The sequence below is a fragment of the Diprion similis genome, chromosome 3, assembly GCF_021155765.1.
Source record: "Diprion similis isolate iyDipSimi1 chromosome 3, iyDipSimi1.1, whole genome shotgun sequence".
NCBI classification, from domain to species: domain Eukaryota; kingdom Metazoa; phylum Arthropoda; class Insecta; order Hymenoptera; family Diprionidae; genus Diprion; species Diprion similis.
The window spans coordinates 2,581,877-2,603,563 of NC_060107.1; the positions used below are offsets into that span (position 1 = coordinate 2,581,877).

Sequence of the window (21,687 nt, forward strand, 5' to 3'; positions counted from 1 at the left end):
ATAGGCTTGAGAGACTGAATATTGGTATATTCTTTTTACTATTCGAACGGTATTTCGTGCGGTTCTTTCATCAAGTTATTCAACATCGAATTTCAAAGGTAGGAATTTACATAGTTAGACGAACCGCGCTGCTGCGATTCAAATTCTCATGTGCACATATAATGTGCAGATGAGCTACAATGTGAGCAAAAACATTGAATCAAGGGTATAAATGCATTAAGGGGATTTTTAACGAAGATATGGAATAGTGATAACAGTAATTTTACCAATGAGATCAACGCTTCTTATTTCGTTGTTATAATAATCATAATAATAATAATAATCTTTATAGTTAATTACCTATAGTATAATTATAAGTACGTTTAGAACAATACTCAGAATGTATAATATACAAGTACACAAGTATAATATGTACAATAGAATTTTGTTTTTCTTTCTTATCTTGTATTTCATTCTCTGATAGCATTATTTGAATACAGATATGCGGTATAGAATAATAAGTGTAAATTATCATAAATACATAAAAATGAAGTAATGAGAGCAAGAAATTGAATATAGTACTTATAAATCCTGGATTGTGGTTGTAAAACTAATTGACAATAACAATAATGAGTATAGAAATACAAAGTATGATTTCATACAATAATTTATCACCGTATATACCTTACCCACAGTCTTTTCATTTCCACCCGTGGGGATCATGGTATTCGTCACAAAAATTAATGTAGCTCGGTTGTTACAACTATTCCCGATAGTGTGAGAAAAGCGTATAACATTTGCAGCACGAGAAGTTTCAAAGGCGAATGACAATCGCATCGATTGAAGATCTTGTACTTGATAAAAATGCATAACAGTTGAGGGTGTAGAAACGAACCATGACACGTAATATTTGAAGACGTGGATAACAAAAACCCTATGAAAAATACAATACTTATGCAAAATAATCTCATCATTGATCGTTCCAGCGTGTGCAAAAATTATTATAATAAATAAATAACCGAAACTATTCTAGCGTACAGCCGATACTTATATATCCACGGTTTTCCAGCGCAAAAGAGAAAACAATTTTCACTCCTCACAGCTAAATGAGCCGCGTTCGACGAGACCGCGCGCAATGAAACATCCCTGCACAGCGCTCAACGGGAGGTAAGAATGTAATTTTATCACCTAATTGCGGTGCACTGTATACTTGCGCCGTGGCTGTACCGAATTGTGTAATCCAAATAGCTGGTGGTACTGCGCGAATTACAGTCGAGGAAAATAACACGGCACCGTTGCGCTAGAGTGTGCAATTATTCGCCGCGGAGAATAAGCAGCGCATACCTCACAGCGAGATGCCTAATGGGCTCGCGCCTGGCGGACGGCAACCCGCGTTTCGCGGTGCCGCGGGACTTGGCTATCGGTTTTGCGAATCAGCCGATTTGTAGCGGCTCGCGGGTGGCGAAGAGATTTGTCAGGTATTCACTGACTGCCGGACGAATAGATACTCGGAGAACTGCTGACCCTCGACGCCACCTCCGTTGCTAGCGACGACCCGGAACCCCGCGTTCAGCAGCCTCGTGATCGCCTGTACCGAGTTCAGCTTGCAGTAGCCATTCAGGGGGAATCGGATCACGTGTCGTGCATCCTGCTGGTGCCAGGCGACCCCTGAACGCGCATCTATCACCGCCTGGGTAGTTTCCGGAAAGACCTCGTCGAGGAGCGCTCGACCGCCCGATAGCATCACCCGTTCACCCAGGTCCGGGCTGACGTGGAGTGCCACGCACTCGTAGGAGTCGCTCCCCCGCTTCTCCGAGTCTCTGACTCCTTGTGGCCCGCCTCCGCTTCCACAGTTGGGCTGTGTCGGCGTCGGGCTCGGCGAAGAGCCCGTTCCCCCGTTTTTTATGCGCTCCTTCTTCATCAGCTCGAGCTGCCGGCACATTGCTGAAATATTTATAGACTGGGTCAGTGAGCTTCAGGATAACCTTGCAGAGCAGCCTGAATTGCTCCTCATTCGCAAAATAACTTTTGCACCTTATCAGATACATATTACAGGGTGTTCGGTGTTCCCAAGTAAACACTGCGGTATGTTGGGTTGCCATCACTGAGGCGCACTAATATCGGTAAAATAGACTTGCCGAGTTCTCGGTCGGTAGCATGTACGTTTAAAGTACTTGCGAGTAAGCTGGAGCTGCCAATATGTTCGATCTAGTTATGTGGATGTGGCCAAACAGTTGTTTCGTTGTTTAGATTAAGTAACTCGGTTGGTTTGTTTTACCGATATTGATAAACGTGTAATGAAAGATTGGAATTCTCACGTGCAATCTCGAAGTACCGGGCCTCTTCCAGGAGAAGATCCAGGTCTGCAAAGTTCTCGGGTATGAGCAGTCGGGAATTTCTCATGAAGTTTAAAATGTGCCTGAACATCCCACCGTCTCGGTCTATGAAGTAGTGCTGCTTAAGCGAGTCCAGAACAATCGGTATACTACCGTTGAACAGCTTTGCCAATCTCGATTCTGGGTACCTGCGAAAGAAGATTCTCTATAAGTACAGTGTAACAACGCAAAGGCGTCCAATAACGGAAATCTTTGGCGTCGAGATATTTGAACAAGGAGAAATAAACCTCGCACCATAGTCTCGTGGAGCACCTCTTCAGGAACAGAATTTCGACATGTGTAGTAACGCGTTATAATTTTGAACCTCGATTTCTTTGCCATCTGCTTCCTACAATCGCAGTTTTGTTCGATGGATTCTATCGAGTGCCATCAGTTAGAAAAACAGAAATCTTACAACCGCACAATAATTTAAGACAAATCGAGAAGGAATGGGAAAGCTGCGTGGTCTTGTGGATGTATAATATACACCGTATACCTGAAGCTATACCACGTGAGTCTTTTATAAGGTAATTATTATAATATGAAGGTGCGGTGGTTCGGAGGGAGTTCTAAAGTTTAGCGATCAGCGGCAGGTGGACCGACGGACAATCAACTCCACCTGTTCACTCGCCCTCGAAGTTGTTCAAAAGTCGCTACAACCTGCTCCAGAAGTCCCCGTTCGCTTACACGTATGCCCTTGGCGTCGTGTCGACATTTACACATTCCTATAGGTATATACTTTATACCTACACCTATTTCGACGACGCGGTGACTGCAGCTGCTACTTCTCCGAAAATTTTATAACCGTTCAATCGAAGATCCGATCTCCTCGAGCCGAAATTATTATAAGGGCCTAACGAGGTCCGTTGCTTGATTGACGGATTCTTTTCCTTTGAATCTGATGATTCTCGTTGTATTATTAGACAGATTTCAGGATAGGATCCTGCAGTACCGACATTAGATCGTGATTCCAAAATTTTCGTAAGCTTTGTCACATACACGTTGTTAAAAAATATATATCGAGCATGCGGGATCTTATAATCACCGCTAAGATGTGATATTTGGTATAACAAACTGTGCAAAATTTTCTTCATTTCACCACGATATAAGCGTGAAAGTTGAGGAGTTGTGTAAAACGAGGAACACGAAACGGGGAGTCGGCGTTTAATTACCTGAGAGACATCGCGACCGGAAGTATGCAGGACCGTTCTTTCACCCGAATTACTGCGGAAGCAGTAAAAATTGTCAAAAAAAAAAAAAATGTATAATATTAAGACCACGTGAGATTTTGCTTCGGTTACACGATTATTCGCACATACGTAGTGGTGCGTGATCATAATACAGCCATACATCGATGTAAATGCGTCTGGATCACTTCAACACCTCTGCCGCATGAAAGTTGAAACTAGTGTACCTAATAAGCTTTCGAAATCAGGATAATGGCCTCAAACTTAACGCAACAATTTAATAAAACCTGTGCAAAAAATAATTAAATATTGTAAATAAACAGATACGAGCGAGATGGCGATGCCTGTAAGAAGTAAAAAAAAATGAAAACGAAAGAGAGAGAAAAAAAAAACAACACCACGGTGTATCGGTTTTCACACCCCCGTGGCTTGACGCGCAGTTTCATTTTTTCGCCCAGCAAGTTTGTGTTGTTATGGGTACCTACTATATTATAAGCAAAGCCTGGAGAGCGGAGGAAAACAAAACTCATTATTCGTCGGCATGGTTAGCAGGTACAGGTATGCGGGTACATACCTATACATATAGGTATAGGTATAATCGCGGAGGTAGGTAGGTATGTACGTTATGGCACAACGAGGAATACCCGGCCGCCCGAGGCGCGTTCCCATAGCATCCTCGCGATAACGCGTAATAACGCCCGCAAGCCCCAGGGGCTGAGGGGGTCAGGGGGGTGGGTCACAGGGCCCTGCACTGAGTCGGAGATAAAGAGAGAAAGAGAGAGAGAGAGAGAGAGAGAGAGAGAAAGGCCCAGGGCTCCGCGTTGCGCCCGGTCCCTCTGTTGTACATAAGTCAGGTAAAAAATGTGGAAACGAAACGAAACGGAACGGAACGGGGGAAGGGACACCGTGAGAAGGGAGGGGGGGGGGGCTGTGTATCGGCCCGCGGGGCACGAGGGGGTGGAGGACCGCGTCCAGGGGGCGGCGGCGTGATGACCGCCGGGGATCCCCGAGCGGCGGGGTCAGATCCTCTGCTCGGTTCTCCGGCCGTCCCTTCTTCCTTTTCCTTCGTTTCGCCGGCTCGCCGGCTATGGGAAAATGTTAAACGATCGGCTCACATCGTTCTCGTATTTTTGCCCTCCTTCGTATGCAGCGTTATAATATCTATTTATACCTACAAATTAATGCCGTCGCGGATCGACTAGCGGCGGCGGATTTTGGGGCTGGTTGCAGGTATGTACGTGGATTAAGGACTAGTGAAGTCTTCGAGCTGCTTCTAATCCTGATGCCATAAATCAAACGTTTTTTCTCGCTATTTTAACCTGTCTCTTTGGATACCTGATAGATTATTCTACCAGAGAAACAAATTATGTATACAATGAGCTTGGATCAGGATTCAATCCAGTGTTTTAGTCTCTTTAATCCCAGACTCGATCATCTAACCTGCGGCTCTTCGGCAGTCCCATAAACGAGATGTAGCTCGATTTATTTATCCGGACTTTATGATATTTTATGATATAAGTTGAAATCTTAAAAAGAAATCTGGTACCTCGTTTCAGGTTTCTAATCTAGCTTCTACGAACCGCCTAAATTCAGGACTAAATATTTCAAACTGAATACATATACAGTTTATTCATTTTGAAACTTTCGACTCAAAGTCCGAGAAAGCGTGTTTGAACAACCTTTTGAACGGAGAAGAAGAACGTTCATATAATTTCCCGGCTTAATGACAGCGGTCTCTGTGAAAATGGCATTGAATTTTACAAACAATTATGTACACTGGTGCAAGAGAGCGCTTGCAGCTTCCGTGAAAGCGGAGTAAAATACAATTTCCGATTCGGCACGACCTCTTTAACTCGCGGGGAAATAATTATTTCTCTGTTAAAGGTATATCTAACCGGCGAGATTCGCGATTGCAGTGCAGCGCTTGATTTTTTCTCCGATTAGCCATCGGTCAGCTGTAACGGAAAGTATCAGCACAGCGTGATGCAGGCGGCTTCCAGCTCACCTACTGAATCTGTTAGCCCCGCATGCAGATGCAGACAGCTCACAATCAGCTCCGGTGCACACACACACACACACACACAAAAGACGTGAGGCAGCTGTACGTGTTTTGAAATAAACCGGACGCGATTAGCGATCGTTTGAAGCGAATCGAGAGCGGCTTATGGGATCAGAAATCAGCGTATAGAGGCTCCGGCCGCGGTTCACCGCGTTTGTAGAACGCCTATCGTTCTTCTCGAAAGAAGAAGAATAAGAATAAGAAGGCGGAGGCGAAGGTGGAGGTGGTTAGATGAGATGATGGAGCAGGAACTGGAGGCGATAGGCAACCGCTGTGCTAGGTATCGCTAGACACGCGGTTATATGTGACGTTTAAAAAGATCTAGGGCCGCGGAAATCGGTCTGCTCTCGACACGCTCCGTTGCGCCTTCCTCCCTCGTTACAGACTCTGTCGACCTTATTGTTTTGTTGAAAGCTAAGCTACACACGCTGCGGCTGCACCATGAGATTATATCATAAACGTCGAGGCTGCATAAGTGCGCCGAAAGGAAACGGTGAAACTTTGCGGCGGCTGATTGACGGACTGCGCATGCGCGAAACAATTCATCTCCATTCGTTGGCAAGATTGTGCAGGCCGTGATATTTTCGTCTGCGAGGCAGGCGAGCCAACTTATTGAAACGTAACTGCATGAGATATCAAAATAGCTCGAATACAGCGGCGAACCTAAATTATGTGATCAGTCGAATTCATCAGTCAGTCTACAGTGCAAAGTTTTTCAAGCCTTATTAAATAATAGCTACATCAGTTGTTTGAGCTAAGCTGAAACTTGGGGTGGCCAGCCTGCATGAAACGATGACAAAGCTGACGCATGCGCAGTTGAACGTTTAATTTGCAAAGTCTCACCATTTTTTCTCGGTAAACGTTCCTCGCCACGCTTTCAACTGTATCGCATTTTTAATGAATAACGCTAAGAAAAAAATTATTAGGGAAAATCTCTGACTGCCTTAATGGTACGGGGGGGGGGGCTTATATGTGCCATCCCACGATTTTGTTGTTAATTTCAATTGAAAAATTCTAATACGTTCTTGAAAGTATAAGTAATAAAGCCCTCAAACTAAAATTGCACTAAGTGTTTTCATTTTCATAAAAACGGAAAAAAAATTCCCAAAAATATTTTTGAATGGTGTTTTCAAAACTTCTTTACATCTCATTCAATTTCAACGTGAAATTAACGACGTTTATCGATTACACTTGTACGGAATGGAGAAAAGGAGTCCTCGTCGAACTTCCGAGGCAAGCTTATATATGTATACAAATTCAGCTTTGACTTACTTGGTCAGGGTTTCGAGGGATGAGGTATAAATCGTCCCGCCAACGTCAATGTGGACAGGAGCCGTGTACCTCGAGGCTGCAGCGACGCAGGGGATTCCCGTCATTTTTTGGTTATAGGCGGGGGCCGCGGGCGTCGGAGGAGTGGGCGAGGAGGAGTTCGACATCGTTGGCGACGTTGCTGGCGAACTGCTTGGCGATAGCAATCTGTAAGTTTCCGTGAGGAATGTAATGAAAATATAAAAATAAACGGATGAATATACGTTGGATGAATAAAAGTGTTCTTCTTTTCCTACGCATAATAATATGTATAATATATGTATAGCTAGAAGATCAGTGGCCAATTACCTACCTCATTTTTATTTGAGCGCTGGGGAACATATTGCGCTGCGCTGCCAGCTCGGTCTTGGTCTCCTTCCCGTCGGCCTCACATTTCCGTCTAAGAAACATACAGAGAAAGCCTGGGAGTTACGAAATGCAGTGTATGTACGTAGGTGTGATATCGAAATAGATGTAAGAAGCGATGATACAAAAAAGCACGTAATAAACTATAACGATTGATTTTATGAGTAAACTTGGAGTTGATTACGGAACACGGGGTATTGCTTGAATGATATTGATTGAAATTTACGAAAGGGAAAGTAGCTCGAGAGGGAGATTACATAGGTATTATAAGCTAAAGAAAGAAATAGCCTCGTAAAGCTTTCAAGCGCCATTCAGACCGGCTGTACCAAACTAAACGGGACAGCGTTTTATACAGGAGCTACGTGGCCAGATCTCGGTTCGAGGGAGGAAGTGAGTAGCGAAACGGGATCCTGGCACGCGCAAGTATTCAGGATAGTGGGAGCCAGGGCACAGGCGCTAATCACGGTGAATTGCCACCGACCGAGCCACGCCGACAGGAGCCCGGCTGGTTCCCGGTTTAATTACCGCAAATGCAAGTTCATGCGTTCCATGCGCCGACTTTCGCTCCGTGATTATATCGTCGCCACTTAATTAGAGCCCTACCTGCATCCCCGTACATTAAAGCGATCGTGAAAATTTACGGAGAAACTATTCACTCCGTTTTACTCTACTATTATAAACTATTTCTCATTTTTCCGCCCCTTTTAGCCTCCCCCTTCCCTCCCCCATTGTGCTCGTTGCCATCTATTTATAATCGTACGATTAATTCCAGGCGGTCGCGGGATTTGTGTGATTTTCATATGTATTAATAAGGCAATTAAGTACGCTAGCGGCACGATGAAATGATACTGTACACTAATATCCAGCTGTTCGTCAGCTGTATTTACACGTTATACTTTCGTTGGTGAAGGAATCGCTGTTGAAATTTCTGTCCAGGGGTGATTTCCAACGCTTGAAATATTTACAACTAATTTGCCTTAGTCTCGCTTTTTCGGGACCTTCAATTTGTCGGGAAATAGAAGCGTTTCTCATAGCCATTGACTTGAAGTGGAAACACGGGTTCTGGTTTTGGAGGACTTTGCAGAATTCTTACCGAATTTGGTTACCGGTCGATTGGCTGGATTTTAAGTATGTCATAATTCATATCATCCCGATCCGAAAAGTTCTGATCGACGCAAATCCATCTTGAAGCCTTAAATTCATGAAAATCACGAAACCCATAAATATAAAAAAAGCCTGAACACCTTTCTTCCGAAGCCTGTATCTCGGGTCCACGAGAAAACTTTCGATGATGAGGATATGTACTATAACATACTGAAAATGGAACCAATCCCCATAAGTATCCTACGGGATCCTTTCCCAACGACTGGTGTAAAACTGTTTCCGCTTGGTTCTTCAGGTTCTCACTTGCTTCCGGAGACGTCTGGTAATCACCGAAAGAAATGAATAATTTTTGCTCATAGGGTCCCGAACCCGATTCGTCCATGGAATGCGGGCAGCTTCAACTTAACGAGGACTCGGATCGTGAGGGATGCCGGATGGGGGCGGGGGTTGCGGTCCGTAAAACGCCGTAGGATGGTGCAAAGAGCCGGGCTCATTGCAGGCATGGGATGACGGCGAGTGGACCGCCGAAGGCGAGCGTCTCTCTCGGACTCACGGGGCGTCGGATACTCCGCATCCTATCACCTCGACGCACGCATACCTGCAGTATTATAATCTTGCATATACCTCGGCCCTCGAGGGCTGGAAGAGCCAGCTTTTGCCCGGCCGCCTCTGCCGCGCCAATCCAGATGCAAATTCAAAAATGTAACGTACAATGCCGCGTGGATATACCGCCTTTTACTTCTCACGTTTCACTTGATTCCCGCGAAAAATATGGCCGAGGTTGTGAGGTACGAGTAGCTGGACGTACGAGAAGTCTCGTTGGCGCTGTGCGGTGGGATTCACAGTTCGAGTGTACGAATTTCGTCTGGTATTATATGCATATTTGCTGGGCATTTTTCCGTTTCATCGCCGCCGCAACGACGGAGGAGCTGTACCGTTAATTACGAACTTGAGAAAGCCGCTAATTAGATATCAGCTTCCGTTATAATAACCCTCCGTCAGCTACTTCTTCTTCAGCAGCAGTGCTGATGTGCGTTATTATCGTTATTACCATCGCTGCGAATGCGGATTGAAGATCAGTGACAGATTCGCCTTACTCGTGCTAATTAACAGAACATCTAAATGGTAATCTGTATGCAGAGGATGTAAGAAATTGTGAAAGGAAAGCGCAAAGCTGGAGCTAATGTCCGAATATTCTTTTTTTCTTGGTATAAATGGTCCTGCAGTCTTCCTGCACTTCAAGATTTCGAAGAATTAAGGCGCCCATTAGCAATTATTAGAGGACGAAATAATCAATAAAACCCGTAGCGTTAGGTTCAGTTTCCAGAGGTTATAACTTACATTTACGAGTTCAAAGATTTGGAAGAATCCAAATCAGTCATATTTAATGATTTCACAGGGTTCAGAAGAGTTTCCGCAATCTCAAAGGTTTCAGTGCTATTTCAGATATTTCAAAGATTTGAATTATTTTACAGGATTTCAAAAGATTTCACAACATTTTAGAAAATTTCAATGGTTGTCCAAAAAGGATTTCAAGAGATGACTTAGAATTTCAGCATTTTCAGGAGATTTCATGGATTTCCGAAATGTTTGGAACACCCATTGAAGTCTTGTGAAATGTTGCGGAATCTTTAAAAATCATATTCGATCCCATGAAATTTCTGAAATCACATTAAGGTGCTAAAATTTTAAGTCATCTCTTGGAATCCTGTCCACGAGTAGTGTACGTCACATTTGAAGGATGCATCCGTGAGGTAGTTGGAGAAAAAAATTCCTGAAACCCATCGGACCGCATGGTTCACTCCGCGCGAGTGTCGCAGAGTGAATGCCATGCTCTCCGTGGCTGCCATCAGTGCAGTGGAGATGGGGGATCATCATTCCGATAGAACGCAGCGATAGCGTGGATGTGGCGAGGAGCGCGTGCCCGACCGGTTTGGCTCGCGCTCCCCGGTCGGTCAAAAAGCGGTGGGGATCTAGCGGCTGATCTATGCGCGTCGCGTGTGTATGCAAAACGGCGCACTGGCGCGGCGAGCGGAGAATTCGAAACCGCGGGGAGGCTGGGTGTTGGAACTTCGGAGATGCGCACTGCGTCATCTTACAGTTTACACGCGTGACGAGCGACGCGTTCTTGATTTCCATCGTCGATGTATATGACCTCTATTATAACCTACCTTTTAGCCAAGATCGCCGCCGACGGATACTTTCAAAAATTTCGCGACCTACTCACCGCCCGCTTACGTTATCCGGGATAAATTGACGTTGCGATGAAACGTTTTTAGTCGTGACTGTTTTTTTCCTTACATTACCGTTAATTTGTCACATGCTACTGCAATTTTAGGCACGTTTTGAATTTATAAAGCGAGATCCGAGAGCAAATTGTTACGATTTCTTGAATTTTGTTATCAGGCAATGTAAAGCTGAACAAAAATTTTCAATTGTATTCAATGTATAATGTTTTCACTGTTTTTCTTACGGTCTCAGCTATATTGTTTAGAATAACCCACGAATCGAGAGTCTTACAATCTGAAGTTGCACTGGCATAGCTCTGTTTATATACGAGCTATGTGTAGTACGAACTTTCAAACGATCAAACGTCGCTCATTATCCAGCAGTAGGAATGACGCGGGTTTACTCTTGCGCGACGACGCGGGAACGAAGGAAAGCGAAACCTAGATAGTATTCGAGATTTATATAAAAATTTCTACACACCAAATACCTGTTCTCATTATTCACCGGCACGTTAGGAAAGACAGAAAAATGTTATTCGCATTCCTTGAGAAAATCGAACGTATACGGCGCCCAAATTTCGCAAACTGAATTCTCGATTTTTAGGCTTTCGTCGATGGTGAAATCACCGGTTAAACTATTCTTGCCATCGTTATCTTCGGTGTGAAGTAACGCTCGATTGCCAGCGAGATCTCGAAATAATCTTAGGGACGAAATAAAATCGCAGGCGAGTAATCGGCGGCCATATTGAATCGTTATTACCGTACGTAAAGCAAATTCCTTTTTTTCCTAGTTTTCTTTTTTCACTTTAGGCACCGTTTTTTTACAGCTAGCTGTCGAAATCGAGTAATAATCAGAGAATCCCACATTTCTTGAGCAATTCGAGCCGAGGTCAGTATCGCTCGTTCTTCGGTTGATCCGGGGGCTGAGAGGGGCGGGTGCACCGGCACTCCCCCGACACGCGCCAATGCGTGTCTTGCTCCATTTCGTCTGTGGCCTGCCTATTTGACCAGTTATACTCTCTCGCCTACTTGCCAACTAGACGGAAACTTCGGATACACAACGCATACCTATAGAAGCTGCGTGACCGAGGGCCGTACGTTGCGCCTTTCGTATACATATATACCTACTTTGCACCCGGTTCTAGGAGTGTTTGAAAACTTGTTGGAGATTATCTAGCGTTTGGAATATCATTCCGACTTTCATCCTGAGAGTGGCAAAGATTCGGGAAAGTGTTCTGCAGAAAATTGCAATATTCGCAAATTATTTTGTCAATCAGTAGTGACGCAATTGCATCTATACAGTATCAAAGTTTTCCAGATGCAGTCGCATAATAAAATATTATGACATGCAAGTTGACGTATCTTGATACTAGATTTAAAAATTTTAGAAACTCAAGATGCTTTCGATAAATATACAGAGTGTCGCTTAAAGAGATTTGTGAGTGATAAAGTTTATCACAAGTAGGTGTACATGATTGCAACGATTCTTGCAGCAATCGAACCTAGCATTATATTATACATCGATGCAAATTTCTCAATATTTTGTAGCTTTCATAACTTCGAACCAACACGCGTCTCAAATATTTCCTTCAATTTCGATTCATTCATTTTACGTAATCTGTGTCAAATTCGAAATTGTAAGTTTCAGATTAGTGAGTTCGATTTTAAAAATCATCTAATTCAATCATTCCTCAATGAATTGATGAAATTCCGTCTATCATACGATCCAACGATCGAAAACATCGCTGTTTGAAAACAATAAAAAAAAACCCTGAAAATCTCAATAATTTAAGAATCTAACAATTTCAGACACTCCGATCTATCTGCACGTGGCTAAAAATCTGAAACTACAAACTTCCTTGCGAGTACAAACAACACTCATCTATATTGTACAACATGTTTGTACAACTTCACTCGAAGTAATTAATAAAATCCGTCTCCAAAAATACTTGTTATTATAATAATACCATCGATATACGTTATATTGTCCGACGAACAATAATTTGAATCAGCTCATAACGATATTTATATATACATATACATATAATATATACATATATGTTTATAAAAAACATGAATATTTTCTCCGCCCGTTCGCCTCCCCCTACCTCCACCCCCTGATGCCGAATAAGTTCGGGGCCTCTTACAGTGACGCGAACGCCGAGGGCTCGCCCTCCGGGCTTCTGCTCTAATTACGGGAACGGAACGAGAAGCGCGTCTGCACCCGGGGGCCCCGGGTGCCCCAGGCATCCCGGTTCCTCTCCTTCCACCCCCCCCCCCCCCCCCCCCCCCGCGTCCTCCACCACGGAGGGCCTCAGGGCTCCCCGGGTTATCCTCAACCATCGCTAGTCTTTCCAAACGCCACTGAGCCCGAGGTGCAGGGTAAATGTGTATATGTATACACACATACAATATATAGGTATAGGTATAGGTATAGGTGTAGGTACGTAGGTATAATATAATGTATATGCGATTGAAACACGCCTTATATTATATATTTACCGCTGGGAGAAGAAACTAAGGATCGAGATGAGCGAAGAGATGCTGAATATTGACGAGGGGTGGCCTCTGCGTCAGATGATCGGAAAACTTTTCACCCCCCCCTCGCCCCAAGAAAAAACAAACCATGTAATCATAATCCGAGTTCTCTGACAGGTTTCAATTGCACTGGATAAAAACCGATGCCACAAAAATGCATAATTTTATCCTTATAATATATTTTATAGACAATTAGTGATGACTTTTAATTAATTGTTTGGATTTAGAAATGTCGAATGTATAATGTAAACTAGTTCTGACATCAATACTCAATTTCGCACACTCATGGCATACATGTGCCGACGCACGTTTAATGCCAATTTTGCTCGCGCTCAGTAGCTTCTGGGTTTTAATTGCCCCGCTTTGCATGTTTATCGGTCTCGGGTCGTGGCGCCAGGTTGAATACCTATCGTACGATTCGTCCTCGTAAATCTTTTCCCACAAACAGATCACTATCCCTCGCTCTTTTCTTTCCCTTGTACATTGTTATACTAACGAACGAGTCAAATGACGAGAAATTGGATGTGAAGAAAATAGAAAACGTGAGGAAAAATAGTGGTGTATGTTTTTCATACTGTATTCCAGCATTCACAACGTTCAACAAGTTATTTATTAAGTTATAATAATTCATTATCGTCACCTTGACAGCCTTCAGATCGAGAATACAGAGCTTTTTAATAAGGAAATATGGAATGCAGAAGGGATGTCGGAGGAAATATATCAGCGTCATGCTCACCGTTTAGGACACGTGGCCTCCAGGTTGACGGTTCCTCCCCGATTCTCCACGACGAATTGTTTTCCCTTGATTTTCTTCAACTTGACCAAATTCCGTGGACAATCAAGAATTTGGAATTCCAACGCGATGAAATCAGGCGAACACTTTCGAAACACTCTGTATAATTCTCCTATTTTTTAATAAATCAATTTACACGTGCAATCGATTGTCTATCCTGTTTTCCTTCCTGCAATTCTTATCCCCTTTTGCTTTGCTAACTGGTCTCACCACAAGATAGACGGATGTGTTACAGTATGTACAAGGTTTAAAAAAAAACGCACCTCACACGCGAAAAACAGAAATGCAAATTGAAAAACAAAAAAAAACAAACAAACAAAAGGGAAAGCATTAAGGAGATGAAGATAACGAGACACGCAATCAGTTGCAATCAGTTGTCAAACTCTCTAAAAGCGACTACGAGGCGAGGTTTTCCTGGTGACATCGGCACGTAGGGATCGACTACCCGCACCTTCCTCTTATTTATTATATATCTATATACTTGTCACACTTGTCACGTGGTGAGTTTTGGCGCGTGGATATCGGACAGGTGCAGCACATCGACGCGCACGACGCGACGGCCGGGCGGGAACTGCGCTGCTCGCGACGTCGAGACGCACCGCAGGCCACCGATCATCCTACGCTGGCGTCGCGACGCCGCCGCCGCCGATTTCGATATCCGGCGATATTTTCACTCGGCATCTGATCAGGGCCTCGAGATATTCCTCATCACGGATTGATCCAATTTCACCTCTCCGCATGAATCCAGGAACAAAGTGGAAGCTGGTATGACTAGGTACCTTAGCTTGGTGACCATGAAGACGAAATCCAGGTGTAGTACCATGAAAAAATAAATCTGAAACTGCGTTATGGCGCTGGTTCAAGTCGCCGCTGATTGGGCAATGCTAGGTTTAGGTCTTCGTAGTCTCAATCATTTCTGATCACTGTTAATAGACGTTTATAGACATGTCGAATAGTTTTGAGTAGTGGTCATCCGGGATAAGGCACCGTTGCTATGTATAGGAACGGATTTCTTGACGACGCGCTACGACTTGACTGACTAAATTTACTTATTATTCTCGTTTTAATTTTGGTACTCGTTTAGACCAGAAGATGACACTCCGACGATCGTTTACGCGCGCCACTTGATATACTTCAGGAGTCAATTAGAACTTCGGCGAAACGCTAATTATAGCTTCGAGAGAAAACATGTAGAGGCGTTGTACAGAGAATGGGTGGATTTTGATGAAAATAGGGGAATCCGGGAGGCGTTAAATGGTCTTCCCACTACCTCTTTGTCAGTTTAATCATGCGTTATTGATTTGGCACTATGGTCAACAAAAATATAGCGTCGAGCAGTTTCCCGGCGTTGCGTTGCTACACGCGGCGTTTGATATTGAGGGAACGCCGGCTGGCTCGCCTGGCAAGGTCCACTACTACACGGAGATATTCCTCTACAGGATATTGTAGTTATATTGGAATAGCCCAAGGGCGAAGCAGCCACGGCCAACAACGTTATTCCTCAATGCCCAAGGCGTTTCCGAACCAAATCGAACAGCACGAAACAGTCCGCGAACGCCAACGCCGACGCGAACGAGTATAAGAGCTGTAGGGCATGGAGAGCCCGGCCGAGTGCCCGGCCAATATCCCATCGCATTGCCATTATCCGGCGTCGGTGTTAATATGCAAATTTGAATGACAGAGGAAAAAAGCAAACAAAGAAACGGAACAGAAACGTTAAAAGAGCGAATGAGGCGGCTCGCCGAACGCGGTTTCCCCGCCAAATCCTCACATCCCAGCATCCGTCCCACCAATCCTTAACTCGTACCAACTTTTCAGTGCATCAGAAGGAAACACTCGCGAATAGTTCGGTAAAAAATCCAAGGCTATTGGGAACAGGATATTTCCATGACACAAGGAAAACCCAAGGATAGGTTTACGCGATTTTTTAAGGACAAGCAAAATTCAAGGACGTTATTCCGATCAGCCGTGGTTCGTCACCCACGTGGGCGAGTTATCCTCCCGACGAGGATAAGGTCGTCGTGCAGGGTATCGCTCGATGCCCCAGGGTCAGGGGCTCGAGTTCCTCTCAACGAATGGCGGAGGTAGGGTTGTATGAGTGCGGGAGAGAAGAAAATAACCTCGTGTTTTTGTATCATACCTCGGTGCTGCTGCAGAGTCAACCGGACGAGCGACGGACCGATGGACAGACGAACGGACGGACAAATCGGGCCGCCCCGGGGCATCCGCTGGGATGTAACGAGGAGTCCGCGTCGCCCGAGGGTCCACATATTTTAGGGCGCGCCCTTCCGCTGGCTGGCCCTATACCTCTACGTGTCTTTGAAACGGGTCGTGTTTCGCCCGAGGCGTAAGGCCGCGGTCGTCTTCCTCCGCGCCTCTCCGCGCCTCGCTCCACGGCACCACGGGCTACCCTCATCATCAGACAATGCTTCCCTCTCCCCCTCCGCCGTTTTTCGATCCTCTTTCACCTCCGCCTCATCCTCGCATCGCTGTACCTACAACGCGTCGGAGTCCACCAGGACGCCTTTTCTGCACCGCCGAGTCAATGTCACGTGATTTTTGGTATGTTTGTGAATTGTGACGAGGAGGAAGTGCGCGACGTTGACACTCGGAAATGACGAGTGGGGTTAGGTCACGTGTATATTTCAATTGTTGATTACTAGCAAATCAAGATGGCCACTGTTGATCCGCTCACTTCGAGTTTTATTTTGGACGCTCGATCGTCACCGGCGCTTATAAACCACCAAACGTAACTCGAGGCCCAATAAAACGATGGCAAGAGTTCACCACATGTGATTTCCCATCCGCCGAGAGGCCCAAACACCAAGAATCGAGCCTTGAAAATTCATCGCTGTGAAACCGGAGTGACGCATTTGGGACAACCGGCACGGTATTGGCGGAAGAATTTCGCGGGAACTGTTCCACATATTTTGTTCTGCTAGTTCCTACTCACTCAGCTGGATTCTGACAAGAGGAAGACAGACAGATGATTAGTAGAAGGAGGTGGGAGCTTATGATCTCCATTTGGCTAGTCACGCGGCGGTAGATCGACTTGGAGTCCAAAAATAGAATCTGCAGCGATTTCGTGTGAACGCTATGCGATGAACACCATGGTCCTCGCATCCTACGAAACGGGAAGGAAAGAAGGGACGAAAGAAAGGATCTCCCCAACGCCTCTCTGCCCCCTTATGCATATTGTTCTTCTCCAGCGCGCTGGGTATATTCTTCCCGAAGCTTGAAATACCTAATAAGCCATATAGGTGGGAGTTGGGGCCCGAAGCGCGTCCCACGGCCATCTACGGGGATCAGCGTCCGCGACGATCAGCACCGTGGTGCAGCCTTTCTCAAGGAATATTCCTCCTTTTCCTCTTCCTTCGTCTTCATCTTATGTAAGCGGACGCGAGCTGCGCCGCGGTACCGATCGCCATGGGGCCCGCAGGACAGAGGAGGATCGGGCCCAGAATCGCTCCCCCCCCTGCCCCCCTTTCCCGCCTCGTATCCCAGCCTACAACGCGGTTTACGAAATGATTCACAGCCTCTGGTAATTTACATGCCGTGTTGTTGCGTGGGTGATCGTCGGACGTCGAGGTTGCTCCCTCCCCCCCCCCCCCTCTCTTGCCACCCGTTTGCTCGATCTCCCTTTCCATCAAAAAGGTTAAGCACACACCCACCCACCACAGAGGTCACGTGAGAGAGCCAAGAACGATTCGTAATCGTGGATCAGACTAGCCGCCGTGGCCCACCAACAACGAGAATTATCCTCTTCCTGCAGCAACCGAGGGTCCTCTCGTTTCGCCTATTAAAGTTGAGAAAAAAGAAGTTCAAGTAAATGAGAGTGACAGGGAGAGAGAGAGAGAGAGAGAGAGAGAGAGAGAGAGGGATGTCGGCATTGCCCGAAGGCCTGTGTCCAGTTACATGGTTCCTTCGGCAGGGAAATTGGAACGAATAAAGAAACTTGAAATATAAATATAAGACAATTACCTTGGAGAGCAGATTGGAATCGCGCGCTTTGTAAATTTATTTATAACCTGCGTGTTCACCTTTAATTCCAACTATTTCGTCACCGATTTATTACATATAGTATCAACTCTCGATGTACATACATGCATAATTCCGGCATATCATAACGATCGCGCTGTCATCGAAAGTCGTGTAATTGTCTTCGAAGAATCGGAAGACCTCGGCCTTACGGCAATGGGGCATCTTGTTTCCTTTACGGGGGAAACGCTAGCCGGCATCGACAGGAGGAGGATACGCGGTGTCGAGTTCCCAATTTTCACCGAAACAATTAATTGGCGTTCGTCCTTCCGTTTTCCGAGAAACTCGAACCCCTCGAAAAACACCCCCAGACTCACTAAATCTGCTTCAAATCTCTGTGTGGGTATGAAAACTTGCGTAAGAATCAATATTTCCAATTTTTTCATTTCAATTCCGACATATTGGTCACTCAAAATATTTATCCTTCCAAGTTTTTTTTTTTTTTTCTTACCCCACCAGAATATCTTTCACCGCGATGACGAGTCTCGCCGCGCGTTTCACCTCCGACAATCAGCTGGATCATCCACGTCCACTTGGACCTGAACCGCTCGATTCTTCCCAAGATCCTCGAGGTCCGTTGACCGGCCGGAGGCTGTGTCGTCGAACAAAGGCCCCATTATCCGCGAACAGTCGAAGGTGTTCCACCGCCTCGCATACTCCCATCGTTCCTTCGGTGCACCACCTCCTCGGCGACGAGTCGTGAGAGGAACCCGGTGATCGGGGGTTCGTTTCTTCACCCCCTTCCCCTCCCTCCCTCCTCTCTGCCCCATCTCCATCCTTCGGCGCAGCGACGAGATGAAAAGGGGAAAGAGTGCGGAGGGCCTCCGGCTCTTCGTGAGCCTCGTGCTCCGAGGATCTTGGAGCTAGGTTACGGTTGCGGGGGCGTTCGCGTTCGGTCCCCCCCCCCCCCCCCCCCTCTCCTTGCCATCCGAGAGCCGCTCTCTCCTCTCTCCTCTCTCCTCTCTTCTACTCCCGCCCCCGGCTCCCGCCCCCGAGTCCTCGTGTACACGTACCTGAAACCTCTCGCTCACTGCAATTAGGAAATTGCCTCCGGTAGTTTGGTGCCCACCTCGTATTCATACCGCAATGCATCCGCACCGCTGCACCGAGCGAAGACGCGGGGACCGAGAGATCATCTTTGGTATTCTTCTTCCGCGTGCAGCGGTGATAATTTAGATGTGTATTGTATATTAGGGTGGTCGGAAAAAATGTACCGTTTCTTATTTCTTTTTCAAAATCACATGTTTCATAGTCGTAGGGGAAACAGGAAATAAGACGTCTGATGTTATTATTTGAGCACTTAGTGTAGATACTTTTAATTTTTTATTTGATCAATAGGCGAAAATAATTTTACTTATTTGTGGATTTTTGTTGCTCGGTAACGAGGCTATATGTATACTCGTTAATAAATGATCGATACATATTTTTCTAGGGAATTCAATGCTCTATAAAAAAGGTCTGTTATCAGTTTTTTACGACTCTACTCTTTCAAACGTTGTTCGAAGTTCAAGTTGAAATCATGTAAAATATTCACTTTTCTTCGAGATTTTACAACGAAAATATTAGACTTGTCGCAAAGTATTGAGGTTTTTTTTCGCAAAGCGTAAAATAACGTTATTCAATTAATTTTCAACTGAAGCAAATTGTTTTTTTTTTTTTTTTTAAAAAAAGGGGTTTTTACAGTAAAATTTGTCAATAAAATTGTAATATTTATATTTATATATTTATTATTATTATATATTTTAATAATTTGTAAAATAACATTGTCATTATTGTAATAATAAAGAAATAAAATTCCTCAAGTTGAAAATTAGTATACACGTCTTTTTCTATCTACTGTTAAGCCCGAACTCTTTTTTTATTATGGTATGCATGTCTCAACTTAAATTGTTGTATTGATTTTACCATTAGTTTTTTAGACTTTGATTATCGTTACGAAACATTATTGCAGATTCAGCATCGTTACATCGGGGAAAAAAGAAAATTATGAATAGAAGTTATTAAGTTTTCACCGTATTCTAGCAGATTCTGAATAACCCGATGAGTCAGAAAATCTGATTTCTAATCCCAATCCACGAACCTTGTTCAATCCACTTTAGATAAACACTTGCCAAGATAAATATATCGATTCTCCTATACCTTGTATCCAATTGCGCTTGCAACAATCGAAGACTGTACACCACAGTAATAGTACAAAGTTATTTCATACGTCACATTAAAGACTTGTGCCGAAATTCAGAGTCCAGCAGAACTTCCGAGTCCAGCATTAATATCCTAATTCGGCGTCGTCCGGAGTTTCATTTGCCTTACCATATTTCACCGTAAAGTGAAAAAAAAAAAAAAAAAAAAAAAAAAAAACACTAACAACAACAACGAACAGCGGAATACAATCACACGGAAGTGCAGCAGCATGCTTAATAGATTCGAAGAAGGCAAAGCGTTCCTGGTAGACAATCAGCATTCGACGATGAGTTGAGGAAGGAGGCGGCGCGCGTTGCATGCAAGTAGGAAAAGAAGACGAGTCGCTCACGGAGGGTATAGGAATATTGTTTATTATTAATATTTCATTTCGCGCTTATCATTTTCTCCGTTCTCTTCCCAGCCTCGGGCCAGAGTCAGCCCGGGGGCGTCGTTACTGCTCGAAGAGAGGCCCCCTCCCCCTCCCCCTCCCCCGCCCCCACCCCCTCCCCCACCCCCACCCCCACCCCCGGCCTCCACCTTCCGCAGCTCGCCGGAGGCGGCTCGCATTGTCCCATTTTCGCCGCAGGCGCTCGCCGCGAAGCCGCACCGCTATCTCTGCCCGTTTCCGCCCCCCACCTCCACCCCCACCCCCACTCCCACCCCCACCCCCACCTCCACCTCCAGCCGGCGGCCTCTACGGGCCCCCGGTGACCCCGACTCCCCATCCTTGAAGCCACCGCGAGCGGCGTCATCCTCGCTCACAACTCGCCCCCGGGGGCCGAACCGACTGCGACTCGCGTCTGCCTGCAGCGCCTCGGGCATCCCTGTTCTTGTCCTCGTCCCCCTCGTTACTCGCCAGCCTCCCCCCCCCCCCCCCCCTCCCCGGCCCTGCTTTCTTCCAGTCGGTTTCGCCAAACCCCGAAGCGTCTAACTCAGCTCGGATAAAGTGCGGCGGGAATACGAATTCGCGTGCAACGTCATTAACCGATCGGCAAAATTTAGTCTGACCTTCGAATTGTTATTTAAATTGAACTTAAAGTTGAAGTTAAAGTTAATTTGTTGATTATTGTGTTACGCGCGGGGGTGAGACGTGAGGGAGCAGTGGTAGTAATGATTGTAAATAATCGAAGATTAAAAATCGTAAGAGACTTACCTTTCGATGAACCGGTAATGTCATATTTAATGTAAAATACACGGCGATGACGGATTTTGTTTGAATGGTTGAGGCTAATTTATATTGATGAAATGGGATGGATGATCGTTCAGAATAAATGGTTGAATATGGCTTAAGTTGGGTGAAGATAATGTATAGTGTTCGAATGATTGATTAATGAAATATGAACGATACGATAACAGGATGAAAAATTATAATTATCTAGTGTGTGAACCTGAATGAAATTTAGACTTTTGCAAAGAGAGATGGAAATAGTTTTTATATATAAATATGAGAATGAAATAATGCATCGGGCGATAAACGCGGCTCAAGCTGCTGGAGAAAAATGCTTGATTGTTTAAATTGAAGAAGAGTTTT

At 45.1% G+C, this 21,687-nt stretch overlaps 1 protein-coding gene across 1 annotated transcript; it reads right to left on the bottom strand.

Annotated features, from left to right (window-relative positions):
- Nucleotides 1-331: 331 nt before the first annotated feature.
- On the bottom strand, nt 332-14,060 carry LOC124404467 (BTB/POZ domain-containing protein kctd15-like). The gene is made up of 5 exons (XM_046878607.1): nt 13,881-14,060; nt 7,222-7,308; nt 6,873-7,076; nt 2,298-2,503; nt 332-1,923 (listed from the first exon to the last, which is right to left on the bottom strand). The coding sequence occupies exons 2-5, from the start codon at nt 7,248-7,250 to the stop codon at nt 1,454-1,456; spliced, it is 909 nt and encodes a 302-aa protein (XP_046734563.1). The 5' UTR covers nt 7,251-7,308; nt 13,881-14,060; the 3' UTR covers nt 332-1,453.
- Nucleotides 14,061-21,687: the final 7,627 nt, after the last annotated feature.

Coding starts and splice junctions, on each gene's coding strand:
- LOC124404467 (XM_046878607.1), bottom strand. CDS start 7,250: ATGTTCCCCAGCGCTCAAATAAAAATGAG. Junction 7,077..7,221: donor AGCGCTCAAATAAAAATGAG/GTAGGTAATTGG, acceptor GGAAACTTACAG/ATTGCTATCGCCAAGCAGTT. Junction 2,504..6,872: donor TCCCTCGAAACCCTGACCAA/GTAAGTCAAAGC, acceptor CTTCTTTCGCAG/GTACCCAGAATCGAGATTGG.